Source organism: Ochotona curzoniae, unplaced genomic scaffold (genome assembly GCF_017591425.1).
Source record: "Ochotona curzoniae isolate NIBS_2020 unplaced genomic scaffold, NIBS_Ocur_1.0 contig_1, whole genome shotgun sequence".
NCBI lineage: Eukaryota > Metazoa > Chordata > Mammalia > Lagomorpha > Ochotonidae > Ochotona > Ochotona curzoniae.
This window is the reverse complement of record NW_024464918.1, coordinates 19,399,220-19,417,845: the sequence shown is the minus strand read 5'-3', so window position 1 is coordinate 19,417,845 and position 18,626 is coordinate 19,399,220. Positions and strand designations below refer to the sequence as shown.

Sequence of the window (18,626 nt, the reverse complement as noted above, 5' to 3'; positions counted from 1 at the left end):
AAGCAAGTCTGACTCAGAGAATGGAGTAAGTAGGGGTGGGAAGGGATTGAGTAATGGGATGTTGAGGACTAGGCGTGGTGCTGTGGGGAGGGGAAGCCTGTGTAACCCCCTTCCTGTCTCCTAGTGAGGCTCCAGGGCATACAAGCATTGACACCCCACATCCATCAAGAAGCAGACTCACAATGGCTTGTGGATCAGCCTCTGGAACAACTGCTTCTAGCTTCTTTTCTGTCGTGTGGCCGTTGGACAAAGCTTCTTCCATGGACCACATATTGCACTTGTGTGTTGGGCTGGATGAGAGAGGGAATACTTTATTGTCAACGGGAAGGTTGTTAAAATTTGGAGCTGAGTGAAGAGTGGGATAGCAAGGTCTCATTCTTAGTTTTTCTTTTCAGATTGTTCACAGTGTCTTCATTCCTATCCAACTATAAGCAAACTTCATGGGCCAGGCTCCAATCTGCTTGCAGCTTTCTCCTGCTTCCTGTTAGCTTTCTGAAGAACAAAAGTTCACAGCTCAGCTGGTGTCTGAAGTTTGACAGTTTGACAGTTTGACAGGTAAATAGGCTTGCTGGATGGCTTTGAAACAGGCTGAAGTTGGAAAGCCACCTGACCCAGCTCAGGCAGCAGAGGACTGGATTTGTGAGGGCCAGATGGAAGTAACACTGGTGACGTCACCCAGCCCCCCAACCAGGCTGGAGACCTTTGGGCAGCTGGCCCTGTCCTCCCATGTCCCTGCACTCATGCATACCCTTCCCGTGATTGCAGTCAGGCAATCAAATCTCTATTTCCTTGTGTAGTTTTGATTCCTTGGATGAAGTCCAGACATTAGCATGCCACCTCCCTTGGTTGTTAGCAGCTTGAACAAACTTTCTCCTCCTTTCCTTTGCCTCAAATTCTTGTCCTCCGAATTACTGCATTCTCTTGTGACAAGCATTGCATTTGGGTTTGATAACAGTACTTATTTTAATGTGAGCAACATGGGAAATCGGAAGAGTTCCATACTATTTTTGTAACTTTTCTATAAACCTAAAATTAAATTATAAAATAAAAAGTTATTAAAAAAGAATAATTAGGTGAATTTTAAATCCTGCTCATGCATTGTTCACAGTCACAGAGTGTCTCTTAGGAGCCCAAAGCTGGGCATACATTAGTGATTTAAGTCCTTGGTCACACCCCTTGCAGTGTTCACAGTCTAGTAGAAATTTGATGCAAATGTGATTCACTTTAAAAAACAAAACAACCTCAGCCAGGAAATCCTGGCTGATGGAGTGCATCATCTCAGCTTTATGTGTCTTTTCCCAGCTGGATAACTTGGCAACATTAATTTCTTTGCGTGTTCTTAATTTCCTATTGTTAAAATAGGGCAAAATAATGTGCCGGAGGCCAGCTCCGGCTGACTCGAGAGCTTGCAAAGGATGCATGGATTGGCGAGATAATAAGAAGAGGCGGCCCTGGTGGTATGGCCTAGTGGCTAAGATCCTTGCCTTGAATGAGCTGGGATCCCATAGGGTCACTGGTTCTAATCCTGGCAGCTCCACTTCCTTTCTATCTCTCCTCCTCTCTGTATATCTGACTTTGTAATAAAAATAAAATAGATCTTTAAAAAAAAGAAGAAGAGACAAGACATGGACCACTATGGCATGATGCTCATAATGGACAACTCAGAAAAGTTGCCTTCTTTATTTATGCACAAATCATCACAAGCTTTTGCACAATATCCAATTGTTTGATTTTTACTTCATGGTTAAGAGAATACAAAAACAATCCTAAAAAAATATTATTTTACTTCAAAGAAAACATATACAACAAACCATTACTCATTCAAACCTGCAGCTACCAGCTGAAGCCAGGAACTCCACGGTTGGCAGCACATGAGGTTACATAGTGACAAGTGGTTTACTTATATTCAAAATCAATTTTTACTAAACAGAAATGAACTAATATTGCTTAAAATATTAAGAGTACAGAATTTTAAAAATCATAAATGAAAGGATTTCATAAAAGCATATAACATAGATTCCTTGCTACATCTTATAATCAAATCGTGCATTAATTACCATCACCTCCACCTAGTGCTGATTCAATTTTTTGTTCTTAATGTTGATTTATTTTTTTTTTTGTTCTTTTGTTAAAAGGCAGTGAAAGGGATCAGGGCAACTCAGTCAATCTACAAACAGAGGGCCTTTACAAGAAACTTCCTTCTATCTTTATAAACTGTTTTCTTTCCCTAAATATGAGTGCCAATATAAGATAGAAGTTTTTATAAACTGTTTTCTTTCCCTAAATATAAGTGCCAATATAAGGTTGAGATTTTAAGCCATTTTTGGGGGCGGGGGACTTCACATTTGTTTCCCTTTAGAAGATGCCCCATATGCTTTTTGTTTTCTGTAGTGAGAAACTAAAATGTGTCATATCATGTGTTGTAACAGTTCGAGGGGCATGGTAAACAAACTCTTTGTATCTCCATGATTGCCCTCTGTTCCAAGATACTATCAAGCCATTTCTTAAGGAAAACATTACTTCTATTAGGGCAAACTTCAAGACAAAGGTGGGCACATAGCAGGATATTTGGAAACATTGTGGACTCAATTGTACTATTGCATACTTTTGCTGTGTGTCATAGCCTTATGTCGCTAAAGATGTTTTTATCATAACATGAATGATCAATTTGAGGTGTTATACCAGTTACAGGAATCAATTCACATTAGCAGAAAAACAACAACAACACCCTCAGGAGAATTCTATGAAACATCAGAGAGGTGATTGAGTGTCCATACAATGGGGTGAGGCAGCAATGAGGTGACCAGAGACAATCTGCTGGGCACTGCCACGCAGCCAGAAACTCCTCGTAGCCTTGCTGAGGAGCGGTGCTCATGACGCACCCATGCCATCTGACCCAACTGCATGGCTCCCCACAATAATGGGGTTCTTTAGAAGACAAAACTTACAGTTAGCTGTTGGAATGACTAGAATACTATTTAAAAAAACCGGTGGTTAGTCACAGGGTTAAGGGGAAGCCAAGGTCAGCAGGAAACGTGACAACTTTGTCAAGAAAGACCTGGTTACAATAAACACTGAATTCGTGGGTTCCTAGAAGTCCTGAACGAGGTCACAATTGCAGAGCAAGCTCAGAAACTACGTCCCGCTCTTCTCTAGCGCTCAGCCCCGCCCCTCCCAGGCGTGCAGTCACGCCCCTTCCTGGCCCTCAGCCCCGCCCTACTTGTCAGTCAGCTCCGCCCTTTCTTCGCTCAGCCCCGCCCCTTCCTGGCGTGTCGCTTCGCCTCCGGCCTCACTGACCCCGCCTCTCTCCTGGTTCAGTCCCGCCCCTCTCCGCTCAGCCCCGCCCTTTTCTCTTGGATCCTGCGAAAGGACTTGGGCCCGCAGCCTGGGAGGGAGGGGAGGGCTGGACAAGACTCGAGCTGTGGGGCGGAGCCGGGAGGCGTCTGTCTTACTTCCAGCTCCGCAATCTCTACCCGGGTGGGGCGGGCCGACCCTGCAAGTGGCTGGGCCCTGTTTTGCATAGCAATGTCCAGTGCAGGCAGGCGTTTAAAGGCTCCGCACCAAAGACCGGGCATTTGGCGCTGCGCGGAACCATCCTTCGCGATGCACTCTCTGATGCAGGCTGCGCTCCTGATCGCCCTGGGCTTGCTTCTCACCGACCCCGCGGTCTCCGTGCTCCATCACCAGAACCAAGTGAGTGCTTCCTTCCTCAGGAACTTGTGGAGAGTCTCTCGGCCCAGCGGGCTGTGTGCGGCTGGGAGTAAGGGTGTGGGGTGACCGCGCTCTTTCCAGAGTTGCTTCTCTGCACTGTAGCCCCCCCTACTCTGCCCTCACACCGCCGAAGCCACTAATCCTGGGACCCTGAACTGTACCGTGAAGGTGGGCTGCAAGGCTCGGTTCTGCTCTTGACTCTTCTGGAGGGGGAAATCTCACATCTGCCGTTTTCGGAGTGTATAACTAAGGCTGTTCCTAGGTCCAGAGATCCTTCTGTCTCCCTACTCTCCTCCCACGCCCAGACTTCGTGTTTCTCCAGGATAAGGCCTACCACCCCATCCCTTCCTCTGCCCCGATGCCCCCAGGCCTCCTGGGGGTTGCGAGGGTTTGGGTGCCAGGCAGGCCAGAGGGTCTACACTTGTCCATCTGGTGACAAAGGTCCAGCCCTGAGACCCCAGTGCTCCCTGCCCTCTGCTGCCTCCTCTTCCCTGTTTGTTCCACAGCACCTATTGCGGCAGATCCCTAGGAAACAGAAGTGCTATTATTTCTCAACCTGGAAGCTTGCTTCCATTACGTCTTTGCTGCACGGCTGTGGGCAGGACCCTTCTCTGAAGGTAGACACAGGTGGGCTCTGGAGCTCTTCTAGCGGTGCAAGAGCTGGAAATCATATGGAGAGGCCTGGCTGTGTCCCACTCCGTGAAACCTATGGACCTTGATCTCCTCACTTGCCCACCTGCCTGTTGGATGGTGGGAGTGAAGGGAGATGCTGTCACCAAGCAACAAGCTCTGGACTTGCAAATACAGTGATACAAGCCAGTGGGCTTAGCTTTACCATGCCCTGGGCACAGGGGACCGGTGCATTTCACCTATTGAATGACGGGGCAAGGGCCTGAATATAGGTTGAGCTTGCTTCTCTTGGCTGCAGGGCATTCCACTGAGAAGTGGGATTTGCGTAGAGGCTCTGAGCTTGCTGCTCAGTGCCCTGGCTGTGGATGCCATGCCACACTGGAGGGACTTGTGTTGGTAGTTTCAGACAGGTTCTGAAGCGCTCTGGAGACCCTCTCACCTTCCTGACCCCCAGAACCTAGCCAGACTCATGTAGGAAGCAGAACTTTGAGTTCTTATCTGCAATCATCTGTAGCCTTCTCTGGGCTCATGTGATTTCGAGTCCTAATCCTGAAACCAGGGCCTTTGAAGGGAGGGAAGTGTTAGCTTAGTGCTTGAATTCCAGTTCCTCTCTTGCTTGAACTCTTCTCACGCCTCTGGCCCGTGCTGTTGTTAGTTAATGGGGGGGATGTTTAGCTGTAGGCTTGGCGTGTAGTACGTGCCTAACAGACTGTGATATGTGCCTTATTATACAGGTGTTATGTGCTGTTCATTGAGCTGTGTCCCCCTTTTTTTCCTAATAAACTTTTTTTTTTTTTTTTAAAGATTTATTTTTATTATTTTTTCATTGGAAAGGCGGATATACAGAGAGGAGAGACAGAGAGGAAGGTCCTCCGTCCGATGATTCACTCCCCAAGTGAGCGCAACGGGCCGATACTATGCCGATCCGAAGCCAGGAGCCTCCTCCGGGTCTCCCACGCGGGTGCAGGTTCCCAAAGCTTTGGGCCGTCCTCGACTGCTTTCCCAGGCCACAGGCAGGGAGCTGGAAGGGAAGCGGGGCTGCCGGGATTAGAACCGGCGCCCATATGGGATCCCGGGCGTGCAAGGCGAGGACCTTTAACCACCTGCGCCACCGCGCCGGGCCCCCTAATAAACTTTTAATTTGGGAATAATTTAAGATTTACAGAAAAGATGCAAAGACAGTATGGAGTCACTTGGCCTCCTAATCATTGTACATTTGGCAGAACTAAGACTTCATTATGAGTGTGTAACTATTAACTCTAGATTTTAGTTGGGTTTCACCAGTTGTTGTTTTCATTTAAAAAAATAAAATTAAAATTCATTTTTAATTTTTTTATTTGAAAAAAGTACAGAGAGGGAAGGAGAGACACAGAAATAGAGATCTTCCATCTACCAGTTCACTCCTCAAATGGCTACAATGGTCAGAGCTGAGACAATCTGAAGCCAGGAGCTGCGTCTCGGGTCTCTCACATGGATTCTGGGCCTAATGACTTGGACTATCCTCTACTCCTTTTCCAGGCCATAAGAAAGGAGCTGGATTAGAAGTAGAGTATATAGGATATGAACTGGCACCCATATGGGATGCTGGTATCAAGGGCCAGGGATTAGCTTACTACCCCATGGTGTGAGCCCCATTTTTTAATTTAGAAAAGGGTTTATTTATTTGAAATATTCTTTCTATTGCAGAGCAATAAAAATAAAGGAAGAGAGAAAGAAAAAGGAAGAAAGAGAGAGAAAGACTCTTGCATCCATTTGCTCATTGCCAGGCTGAGCTAGGCTGGAGCCAGGGGTACCATCTGTGTACCCCATGTGAGTGGCAGGGGACCAACCATTCACTTGCTGCCTTCCACTGTGCACATTAGCAGGAAACTGGATCTGAAGTAGAGAGGCCAGGACTTGAGCCAAGCACTCTGACATACAATGCAGGTATCCAGTTGGTGGTGTCACCTATTGTGCTACAACTCCCATCCCACCACCAGTTTTCTGTTATTGTCCTTTTGCTATTGTCCAGGGTCTAGTCTAGGAAACACCCTTGTCATTGCTGTCACAACTCCAATGCCAGTGGCCCATGAGTTTGTCAGTCTTGCCTTGTGTTTTTATAAACTTGGCACTCTCAAGGAGTATGGTTTATACCTTCCGTATATAGGCTTTTTACTGTTCCCGTTAGCCTTATGAGAAGCTATAATTATTATTGGTGCTTAGTAAAAGAGAACATTGAACCACAAGTGGTTAACTTGCCCCTGGTCTCAGCTAATAAGAACAGCTAAACTGTCATTTTAACTCACTTCTGTGATCTGTACTCAGATGTCCGCCTCTAGAGCTGTATCTCTTTCCACAGGTTGGCCTAGGATGGGCATGGCAAATTCCTGGTGCCTGGTCTGGCCCTTGGTGGGCATAGCTAACCCATCATACCTTTCTCCATGAGCCTCTGCTGAACTGTACAGCTGGGTCTCATCTCAGAGGCAGACGGCCAGGTACTGCCGTGGGGGACACCATCCTGTTACATGTCCCCAGGACCTCAGCAATTCAATCAAACCTGTCAGGTTCTGGCACTGGCGACTCTGCCACCTCAGCTGGGCTCTTCTCCGCCAGTGGCCTCTAAGTGCCTGGAGCAGCTTTGCTTCCTCCCAACTCAAACCTTTGGCCTAGTTCTCTCTTCCTGGAATATTCCTTCTGCTCACATGGCTCCTTCCTCATCCTAAAGTGGTCTCACTTCTCCGACTACTCTTTGCAAATGAGTCCTGTGTTACCCTTAACATCTGTCCATGTCCTGTATGGCACTGGGCAAATTGTAGTGGGTGAGATTCATTTACATTAAACTGTAAGCTCCCTAAGGCAGGGCAGGGCTTGTGTCTAATTGTTTGCCAACATGGACATGGTGCCTAGCCCAGAGCTTGTTGCCCTGTAGATATTTGAGAAATGAATGTGAAAGAAAGCATTTACTGCATCCTTCCCTGTCTTGCTGTCCTGCCTTTCTTAGTCATGGCATCATGACTTTTCATTCCCCAGAGTGGAAACCCATTCCTAGAAGCTCAAGTAAAGGGGGAGTCCACTACAGGTACGTAAGCAATCTCATGGAGTTAATGGCAGGAAGTGGAGGCTGTGATGTCTCACACCTGCCATTTAGTAAGCCGACTCAGCACCTTGTGCATTGTGTTATGAGCCAAGGGTACATGCTGTTGTCTTATTACCAGAATGGGGCAGAGAGAATCCATTAGCCCAGCTGGGGTCAGGTATTGCTGCTTGATTTAGTTGCTTATAGGTATCTTGAAGCCAGATGTCAACTTGGTACACTGGGACTAACAGTTTTGTTTTTTTTTTTTCCTAACACAGGTCATGGGTAGGTGGTGGCAGAGCTGGTGGTCCCTTGGTAGACAAGATATGAGTAGGTGGGAGAGAGCCTGCACGGTGTAGGAGGTGTTGAGTATCCTAAGACAGGTAGGCAGGCTGCTGGGTAGTGGAGAAAGAGTGGTTATATGCAGCTGGACAGGCCAGGGATGGAGTCTGGAGGCCTGGGGGAAGTTCTCCAGGCAATGGCTGCAGTACTGACTCCACTGGGACCTTGCTCTCTTTTGGGTTTCTGAGGCCGGAGCAGGGAGGCAGCCAAGGGCAGATAGGGTTAGCTTCCTGTTTTGAGATTCAAGGTTTGCTCTGTCATGCCTTTGAGCCTTTGAACTCTAGTCCTACCTATCAAATGATGCTACCCCAAGTTTTACCCAGCAGGCTCGGACAGAGGAGGCGCCCTGGTCAGGTTGCATTGCTTTGAGTCTTTCCATTGATTCTTCTCTGGGGTCGTTCCTTTTGTCCACCTAACCTTTTCTCCTCCTTCCTTGTTGTTGACTGCTCTTAGACGACGCAGCCCAGCCGCTTTTCCTGGGATAACTGTGATGAAGGCAAGGACCCCGTGGTGATCAAAAGCCTGACGCTGGAGCCTGACCCCATTGTCATTCCTGGGAATGTGACCATCAGCATTGAAGGCAGGACCAGCGTACCGCTTAAGTCTCCTCAGAAGGTGAGCATGGTGGGATGGGATGGCCAGCAATGTCCTGGGGGGCACAGCTTTAGGGAACTGTGAAGAAGTTTAAAATCCTGGAGTCCCAGTCCAGTGCTTTGCTTAGGATTGTAGGCCTGAAAAGAATCTCTCTTATCAGCCCCTAACTTCCTGAGGAGGGCTGACATCTGTGACTGAGCTCTCATCAGGTAGTGGGGCTTGCGATTGTTAATTATAGAATAGACACAACAATTCACCAGCAGTATTTAGCTGTAAATAACACAACTGGCTAAAAGAGGAAGAGAAGAAGTAAATCCCTGCCCCCCCCCAAAAAACAAAAGAAGTAAACCCCTTGAAATCTTGCAACCTGATAAAGGGCAGATCAGAACTTTTAACATCCTTTAGGGAGTTCTTTGCAATTTTCTCCATGTAACCACATGCTAACATGTATGTTTATTTTTAATGCCTACATGTGAAATCAGCAGTGCTCTTTGTAAATGTCCTCATATACTCTCAGTCTCCAAGAAATAGTCATTGGTAGCCACTTATATATTCTATCAGATATTTTTATACATTTGTGAACATATATACAAATATTTATGCTAGTGTAATTATCTTCCGACACATATTATTAGATTTTTTTTAAAGATTTATTTACTTTTATTTGGAAAGTCAGATATACAGAGAGGAGGAGAGACAGAGAGAAATATCTTCTGTCCAATGATTCACTCCCCAAGGGGCCACAACGGCTGGAGCTGATCCAATCCGGAGCCAGGAGCCTCTTCCAGGTCTCTCATGTGGGTGCATGGCCCCAAAGCTTTGGGCTGTCCTCAACTGCTTTCCCAGGCCACAGGCAGGGAGCTGGATAGGAAGCAGGTCGGCCGGGATTAGAACTGGTGCCCATATGGGATCCCAGCGCGTTCGAGGCGAGGACTTTAACAGCTACGCTATTGTGCCTGGCCCACTATTATTAGACTTTTTTCAGTCATATGTTTCATGTTCCTTACATGGCATTTGTCCTTAATTTACCTAGTCATTAAAAAGTAAATGTTTATTTATTTTCGTCTATTTGAAAGGCTAAGTGACAGAGAGATGGAGACAGTAAGACATCCTCCATTGCTTGTTCAGATGCCCTCAGTAGCCAGGGCTGGGCCATGCTGATGTCAGGAGCCAGGAGCTCTATCTGGGTTTCCCATGTGGGTAGGAGCCATCACTGCAGTCTCCCAGGATACACTAGCAAGAAACTGGATTGGAAGCAGATTAGCCAGGATTTGATCCAAGTGGCAGTTTAACTAGCTGTATCACCATGCCAGCCCTAACATAGCAATTTTTAAAAAAAGATTTGTTTTCCCTCAAAACAAACAAACAAACAAAAAATCTAGAACAGATAGAGAACAACAAGGAAGGCTTGGAATCAGACAGGAAACGGTCAGCGGGGATGCACTTATAACTCACTGGGTGGGACACAAAGATTAATTACTCCTCACTAGGGTATTGAAGATTTCTCTGCACACCCCTCCTAAAACTGTTCACCTAAACTGTTGACATATGTCTTGTTAGAGTTATAGAGTTAGACTACCCGAAAACAGTCAGGTTCAGCAAAATCATGCTTCAACGCTATGAACTGCTAAATACTAAATGAAAATAGACACAAGACAGCTAAATAGTAATCTATAGCCATTTTAAGGTGTATAGATCCTGGTTGTATATAAATTAATAAGTGAAATGTCAATGTGGATGTGGTTCAGAACTTGCATTCTTTTTTTTTTTTCTCTTTTAACATATTGGTTACTCAATACTATGTCAACAAATTCTATAACGTTATAAATTGTTACTGATGTAATGTCGGGCTTTTAATTGATTGGGATGATACTCTGCTGGCTCTACCTTCAGACCAGAGATGGTCTCCCCAAGAAGCCGTTGAACTTATCTGGACAATAAGATGCTGGACTTTATGCTTGGTAGATGCTTGCAATGAAAGAATCTCAACTGAGTTTGAACTGTGGTAATGCAACAAGGTGGAGGAATTCACCATGGGGGTTGGGGGAGGGGTGGGGGGAATCCCAGTGCCTATAAAACTGTGTCACATAATGCAATATAATTAATAAAAAAGAGAGAGAGAGAGGGAAAATTGGAAACAAACAAAAAAAGATTTGTTTTATTTTTATTGCAAAGTCATATATACAGAGAAGAGGAGAGACAGAGAGGAAGATCTTACATTTGTTGATTTACTCCTTAAGCAGTGGCAACAGCCAGACCTGAGCCAATCCGAAGCCAGGGGCCAGGAGCCTCTTCCGGGTCTCCCATGTGGGTGCAGAGTCCCAAGGCTTTGGGCCATCGTTGATTACTTTCCCAGGTCACAAGCAGGGAGCTGAATGGGAAGCAGGGCTGCTGGGATTAGAATTGGCGCCTTTATGGGGTCCTGATGCATTCAAGGCAAGTTACTTTAGATGCTAAGCTAATGTGCTGGGCCCAGTAATTTAAAAAAAAATTTGTATTTACCTGGAAGCATTCAGAATTCAGAATGTCAACAAAATAGTTGCAACTTTTTCCCCCTGAAGTTAGAGTGGCATTCAATTAATAAAATACCCATTATTTTGTATAAGCTGCATCAGAGACCACTCTCATCCACATGTAAAACTGATTTGTGTATGTACCAATAAGAACCTGCTTTAAATTTTGATGTAGATTACAGTCCTTGTGCTGTTGCAGGCAGAGATCGTGAGTATTGAAAATACCACCAGGACAAGGCTGTCCAGACACATTCAGGAATGTGTTACCTACACTGAAACAAAACAAAACAAAAAGCAAAATGACAACAACAAAACAAGAAGAATATTGTAGAGTTTAAAAGCAAATTTGACACAGCTGTATATTTCCCTTTTGTTCTTTGAAAAGAGTGTGTGTGCTAGAACCATCTTATTTTTCATCATCTTCATCTTCATCCTGGTCTGGTTCATCCTCTTCATCCTGCTCATCTTCCTTCTGTTTCTTGCTCTGGCTTTTGGCCTTGGGGACCCCCTTGCTTGCTGTATCAGGCTTGCCTTTAGCTCTCTGGGCAGCGGTCTCTGTATTTTCCTTCAGCCAAGTAGCCTGTTCTACCCGAGGCTGCTGGTCGCAGGCAGCAGTATTAGTATTCTGCCTCATGTCTAGTTTCTCTGCAGTGTCACCAGTGTGTGGACTGGAGTGAGGAAGGGATTGGGACAGGGCTGTTTTTCTCTTAATTTGGAGGCAATATTCAGAGTAGAAGCAGAAAAAAGGTTCTCTTTCATTTCCCCTTTGGAAGGGATCTAGGTTCTTCTGCCTCTTTTACAAGGAGCCTTGTCTCCCTTTGTCAGGTCTCTGTCGTCCTATCTCTGTAGTGGCCAGGGTCTCCCTGCTCTCTGAGCATGTCTTGGAAAACTGAGAAGTTGGCAGTCTTCTGACTGTGGTGGCTTGTGCTCCATCTGGCAAAGTTTGCACAACAAAAATGTGTCTGCTGGCATCGACCTCTTGGTGACGTAGGACCTCCTTTGCCTGTGCTTGGCCGTGTTTCTTGGGCAGATGTGGAGTTTCCTGTGCCTGCCCTGCTCTCACTTGCCCCAGCACTGTGTATGTGTCTCTCAGTGCACTGTGGTGGCTGTTATTGGATTTGTACTGTGTTTCTTTGTTGTACTGTGTTTTCTTTGTTTATCTTTTGCTTTTATAAGCACTTTTGCAGAAATTATACTTACCCTTATAATGCATCCTTTTATGCTTTTCTGATGGCCTAGAAGTAAACTTTTAATATTTATTTTTTATTGGAGAGGCAGATATACAGAGAGAAGAAGAGACAGAGACGAAGATCTTCTGTGGGAAGCAGGGCCTGCAGACGTGAGCCGGCATCCAGATGGGATCCCAGTGCATGCAAGGCTAGGACTTTAGTCACTAGGCTACCATGCAAAGCCCAGAAGTAAAAATTTTAAGTCTTTGATAGATGTTGCCAAAATACCTCCAGACATTGAAAGCCACTTGTCCCCTAGCCAATAAGGAAACAGGCCTTTATTTTGTACATGTGTTGACCCAGAGTATTTTCTGAGAGTCTTTGCTGGTTTTTTCTTTTTGAAGATTTATTTATTTTTTTGTTGGAAAGACAGATTTACAGATATAAGGAGAGATAGAAAAATCCTCCATCTGCTGGCTCACTCCCCAAGCGGCCACAACATCCAGAACTCGGCTGATCCAAAGCCAGGAGCCAGGAGACTCCTCTGGGTCTCTCGTGGGAGTGCAGGGTCCCAAGGCTTTGGACCATTCTTGGCTACTTCCCAGGCCACAAGCAGGGGACCGGAAGGGAAGTGGAGCAGCCTGGACATGAATCAGCATGCACATGGGATCCCCGTGCGTGCAAAGTGAGAAGTTTAGCTGCTAGGCTATGGTGCTAGGCTATGGTGCCAGGCCCCTCTGCCAGTTTTGTATGTTACCTCTAGTGAGCTGAATTGTTAAAGTTTATTTGCCTTTTGAAGCTACTTTGGGAGTGACCAGTTGGTAGCTACTCAATCTGTGCCTTTACATGTTTGCTTTGCGAGCAATAAAGGCTTTTTATTCACTCAGCTCTTTGCAGTTTCACTCCCACACTGTCAGTCAAGTGCAGATTGAAAACATTCCATAAAAGTACCTGTACTGAATATACATAGGCTCTTTATATTTCTGACACAATGCAGTGTAAGAACTACTTCTGCATCATTTACAGAGTAAAAGACCTGGATATCGGAGCATCTCGGTATTCAGGACTCCTTGAACCTGGGTACCAAGGGACAGTTACGTATCTATTGCAAAGCACTTTATTGCAGCCCTTTACTCTCTAGTTTGTATTATCACCACTTTCTCATGTGCTTCTATGCCCTATAATCAATTCCTGGTTTGTATCTATTCTGGCACTAGTTTTACCTTGATTGTTTAGGAGCTTGCTGATTTGAATCCGTGTCCCTGTAACACCTGTAGGCCTGGCTTCAGCCTATCCTTTACCTCGTATGTTTTTCTTGAGCAATACCTGAGTAACTTTGGGAGCGATAACTGAGATTCTCGGTAAACAGGGAAGGTATTTTGCACAGAGCTCAGCACACAGAAAGCGCTCAGTGTGTGCATGTGGTTCTGTTGGGGGGGGGGTGGGATTTATATTCAGTTATTAATGTTTGTCACAGGCACAGAAAAGGATAACACTGGGCTGTTTGCCCTTGTAGTGTCATTCATGTATCAGAATATTTCAGGTTCTGGATCAGAGCATCTTTATAAACCTCATGTTTAAGCTTTTTTGTTGAATTCACTAGAGTTCTTCAATTTACATACTACTATTTTAACATGTTTTTATTCAATTTTTAGCAAGCATATAAAAACTGTACATGGTGGGTACTATATGCTGTTTTATTTCATGTATCTATATGCTGTTTTATTTCATGTATACATTATATAATATCCAATCAAGGTAACTATATTTATCTTTTTAGTGTCTAACATTACTTTATAGTGAAAACATCTAAAATCCTATTTCCTAGGTTTTAAAAAAACATATACAACATATTAATAGTAGTTATAGTTATCTTGATGTGCGGTAGAATTAGCTATAACCCAGCTTCCATCAACCAGTTTTTCCCTACTTCTCCCTCCCCACTTCCTTCTCCAGCTTCTGGTAACCAGTATTATGTTTTTAACTTCTATGAGATCACTTATTTTTCAGAATCCGTATGAGTGAGACATTTGTCTTTGTATGCTTGGCTTACATCACTTAATGTAATGACCTCCAAAAACATGGAACACTTCACGAGGTTGTGTGTCATCCTTGTACAGGTGCCAACCTAACCTTCTTTGTCCCATTCCAATTTTAGCGTATGTGCTGCTGAAGTAAGCCCTCTGCCACTAGGTATTTTTTTTTTAATTTAAAATTTGTTTATTTTACAGGTAGAGTGCCAGGGGGTAGGGGTTGCTAGGAGGAGACACACACAGAGAGAGAGAGAGAGAGAGAAAGAGAGCAACAAGATTTTTCCATCCACTGGTTGATTCTCCAAATGGTACCATAGCCGCAGGCCAAAGCCAGGAGCTGAGAACTCCATGCAAGTCTCCAACACAGGTGGCAAGGACCTAAACACTTGGGCTGTCCTGTTGCCTTAACAGGTACATTAACAGAAAGCTGGATTGGAGACAAAGCAACTGGGACTCAAACTGGTACTTGAATCCACACTAAGATACATAATGCCAGTGTTGGAACTGGTGACTTAATCCATGGCGCCACAAGGCCAGCCCTCTTTCTGATATTAACATTCTGTGGTTCTCTCACAAATCTGACTCTTGAATGGAAAAATAAAGTTAGACATAGAAGGTTAAATTTCATTTATAGTATAATGATACAGAAGTTCAATATTTTCAGTAAAGGTTTAGGCAGTTTTAACATCAGAACTTGTTAATTTATTGTAAAAGATTGTTTATATGATAATTAAATATATTTATATTATAAAAATGGTTTATATAAGAAAATATTAATTCATTGATAGTCTTAGTCAAGCATTTGAAATGCAGCTATTAACAAGAGCAGTGGATCAAGGGAGAAATGCTTAGTACTCAATGTCAAGTCCAAGTGTGCATTTAACCCTTTATCTGCACCTTAAAAAATGTGATGTGCTTTTGTGAAAAATGAATTTTCTAGTTAAGTTTTATATGCTATAGCATGATTTTTGTCTGAAAGACACTCTGTTTAAACTGTCCAATGCCCCTTTTATACTATAGTTTTACTACAAAATGTATATTATCAGTAGATGCAATTTTAAAAATCAAATTAGTTGCATGTACTTATGGGTAAACCTGAAAATCCCAGGGGTGGGACTTGTGCAGAGGTTTGAGCTGTCGGTCAGGGTGCTTGCAACCTGTGTCAGAGTTCATGCAGTGGAATTCTGGCTGCTCCGCATCCATTCCAACTTCCTGCCAAGTTGGCTTGTGATTATAGCTAGTGATGGCTCAAGTGCTTGGGCCCCCGCCACCCTCCTGGGATACCTGAATGAATTCCTGGCTTTGACCTGGCCCAACCTTATGAGCCTTTAGGGAGTGAACCAGTGGATGGAAGCTATCTGTCTTTCTCCATGTTGCTCTGTCCTTCAAGCAGATGCAAATAAATTATCTTACGTGGTTACGGATCTTTTATAGCTGCAGAGGATCTCCTATGTTTTGCCCTGGAGTTTGCCCTTAAGGCAATCAATGTGGCACAGCAGGTGAAGTTGCTGCTTGGGATGAATGCGTGTATCCCATATGAATCCCAGCTACTCAGCTTCCCATCCAGCTTTCTGCTAATACCCCTGGTCAGGTGATGGGGCAAATGAGTAATGGCTCAAGTACTTTACTTGAGTCTGTCCTCACACAGGAGACTGGATGAAGTTCCAGGTTGCTGATTTCAGCCTAGCCCAGACCTGGTTATTGTGGGAATTAGAAGGGTGAACCAGCCGATGGAAGATTCTTCCTTTTTGTTTGTCACTCTGGGCTTTTATTTTTAAAATAAATTTAGAAAAAATCTACACAACCATAAAGCAACAACCATGTGTAAATTTTTTCCAAACTCTTTCTCATCAGGTGACATTGACTGTGGAGAAGGAAGTGGCAGGCTTCTGGATCAAGGTCCCCTGTGTGGAGCAGGTGGGCAGCTGTACCTATGATGACATCTGCAATATGCTGGATACGCTCATTCCCCCTGGGCAGTTATGCCCAGAGCCCCTGCACACCTATGGGCTTCCTTGCCACTGCCCCTTCAAAGAAGTGAGTACTCCGGCAGGGGGAGGAGCATTTCCCTGGGGCCCTGGGAAGAAAGAAGCGGGTTGTAGAGAAGCGTCTCTGCATACCCATCTCCCGAGATCTGGGCGTCTGTGCATCTCAAAAGCTGTATAAGCTCTGTGGAATTGCTTCTCTTTTGGAGCTCTCAGCTTTTCCATTTTGAAATAGGGGACTTGAATTTAGAGGTATCCTCTGGCATCTCTAAACCATAATCATCCTTGCTCTGCGGTGCTCTGGCAGTCGGCTGTTAAGCACGTGTAGACCTTGGAATGGGATGGGTGGCTCAGGGTTCCCTCTAGAGATGGTTCCTGGAAAGAGGGTCCCCTCACTTGGCTCCTGCTGACCCACGACCCTATGGCTTTCCCACAGGGCACCTACTCCCTGCCAGTGAGTGAGTTCACTGTGCCTGACCTGGAGCTGCCCAGCTGGCTCAGCAGTGGCAACTACCGCATCCAAGGCATCCTGAGCAGCGGTGGGGAGCATCTGGCCTGCGTCAAGGTCTCCGCCTCCATCAAGGGCAAATAGTGTAGCACAGCCACAATGCACGGAAAAGGCTGAGGAAGGGGGGTCTCTCTTCCTCAGTCTCGTGTTTGCCAAGCCTGTTTTCCAACTCTCTGCCCTGTTTTGAAGCCCTTTTCTGCAGTGATTGCACTCCCCTCATTGAAAATCATGTTATGCTACTTAAAAGTGGCACAGGCCACCCTGACCAGAGGAGGACACGATGGGTCATTCATTCTTGGTCACCCAGAACATCTATGGGGCTGGTTGCTTCAGGGTTCTGCCCCTGTGGCTTTCTAAAAGCCTCTTCCATTTCCAAAGCAGTCACGAGCTGGGAACTCAAGTGTCTAAGGAAACACAAGTTCACACTGACCCAGCGTTGGCCTCCTGAAATAACTTCATGACTTTTTTTTTTTTTGAGTCACTAACTTTACAGCAGAGAGCACATATTAGCATTTTGCATTCTACTCTAAACCAGTCTTACAATCGAGATACTAAAGTAATTCATCTTAGTTTATTGCTCACTTACTTTCTGTGATTAATATCTTTCCGATTTTGTCCAGTTAACACTGGGTGTGGTGTCTGCTGGAGAGGCAGGGCATGTGTGGTGGGGAGACCCTTAGGGGAGATAAAGGCTGGCAATGTTTGATGTTTGAGGTCATTACAAACACAAGTAAGGGACAGAGATGAATGGCAAGGACCACTGATTCATGAGCTCTGTTTCTCCTTTTTGAAACAAAGATAACAACATTGGATAGGACACATTGTTGTTACACTGTTTACAACCTAGTGGTATGTATGTGTTGATAAAGGCAGCTGAGGCCCAATCTCCAGCTGGGGCCACGGGCAGCACATCCAGTTCATGGAGAGCACTTGCTCTCCAGCTCCACTTAGTGCCATGGAAGAACATTGTGTGCCCAATCTGTATTGCCAGATCCTCTCAGTCATTTTTTTTGTACCTTTCGGAAAGGCCCAGAATCCAGATTTTTATAGGAAATTTTATATTACAGTTTACAATATTAGGAACTAATTTTTTTCTAAAAAAAAAAAATTATAGCCATAGGGGCCAAACGGATAAACTCTTGGGTGGGCAGTTTGCAGCCTCTGATCTAAGACCATGTATGGGCTTGTTGTTTAATGTTAAGGCAAAACTTTTGGCACTGTTTCTCCCCTCAGAGGACCAAACCTGTCTGGCCCCAAGGACAAGGCGCTTCCAGTGCTGGGGAGGTCTGGGCTGCCTCCCAGAGCTGCAACCTTCAGAGGTCGCAGAGGTGCTTGCTCTCAAACGTCCGCTGGGGAGAGGGGCAGCAGCTGCAGAGTGAGCCACCCCTGTGCCCCACAGCTGCTTTGCAGAGCGGGCCACCCCTGTGCCCCACAGCTGCTTTGCAGAGCAGTGAAGGGGACGGATGCATGGCAGGTGCCTGTGTTGGCCATCACCACATTGCACCACAATGGCTTGCTAAACAATGACCCAGCCACACATTCTGCTGTAGAGGGTGGGAGGAGGAAATTTGAAGCCTGAAATAGCAAATAAACCTTTTGTACTTGCTAAAAAGTGTTGCTTTGTCTTGGGGTTGCTTGCAGCAGTTGTTTAAAGGGCCTGTCCAGGTGTACAGGGGAGCTGATACATTCCACAAGCTGCATATTACCTTTGCTTTGTCCTGTTAATCACCATGCAGAGTGACTCTTGGACTGCTATTTTGTTGTCCCCTCAGAATTACCCAGCCTTTCTCTCCTATGTTGGATCTTCTAGTCTTTTTCTTCATGGTTATTATTACTTTTTTAAATAGCTGATTTGGAGTTTTTTTGCGGGGGAGGTTGGCGCTCCCATCTACTGATTCCTGTTCCAAATCCTTGCAATAACTGGGGCCAAATCCGGAAACGAGGTACTCAATCAGATCCTCCATGTGGGTGTCAGGAAACCGATTACTTGAACCATCTCTCTAAGCACTGTGAACTCCATAGGGATCCAAGATCTGAATGTAAGAAAATGAAATCATACAAACACTAAGATACAGCTGAAATGTTC

The 18,626-nt window shown here is 45.2% G+C and overlaps 1 protein-coding gene and 1 non-coding gene across 3 annotated transcripts; one reads left to right on the top strand and one right to left on the bottom strand.

Moving 5' to 3' along the window:
• Positions 1-3,326: 3,326 nt before the first annotated feature.
• Positions 3,327-17,206, top strand: GM2A (GM2 ganglioside activator). Of its 2 annotated transcripts, none has more exons than XM_040995611.1 (4): positions 3,327-3,693; positions 8,201-8,353; positions 15,902-16,084; positions 16,469-17,206. In XM_040995611.1, the coding sequence occupies exons 1-4, from the start codon at positions 3,526-3,528 to the stop codon at positions 16,622-16,624; spliced, it is 660 nt and encodes a 219-aa protein (XP_040851545.1). In that variant the 5' UTR covers positions 3,327-3,525; the 3' UTR covers positions 16,625-17,206. The 2 variants fall into 2 exon arrangements, with proteins under 2 accessions (XP_040851545.1, XP_040851472.1); XM_040995538.1 differs by having other exon boundaries at positions 3,336-3,693; positions 8,192-8,353.
• Positions 14,090-14,196, bottom strand: LOC121154547. Its single transcript, XR_005883549.1, has one exon. It is a non-coding gene; the product is annotated as a U6 spliceosomal RNA (small nuclear RNA).
• Positions 17,207-18,626: the final 1,420 nt, after the last annotated feature.

What these genes read in the sequence shown, in the direction of transcription:
- GM2A (XM_040995538.1), top strand. Translation starts at nt 3,526, where the DNA reads ATGTCCAGTGCAGGCAGGCGTTTAAAGGCTCCGCACCAAAGACCGGGC. An exon ending in TGCTCCATCACCAGAACCAA is followed by an intron (nt 3,694 to 8,191) that starts GTGAGTGCTTCC and finishes GACTGCTCTTAG; the next exon opens with ACGACGCAGCCCAGCCGCTT. An exon ending in CGCTTAAGTCTCCTCAGAAG is followed by an intron (nt 8,354 to 15,901) that starts GTGAGCATGGTG and finishes CTTTCTCATCAG; the next exon opens with GTGACATTGACTGTGGAGAA.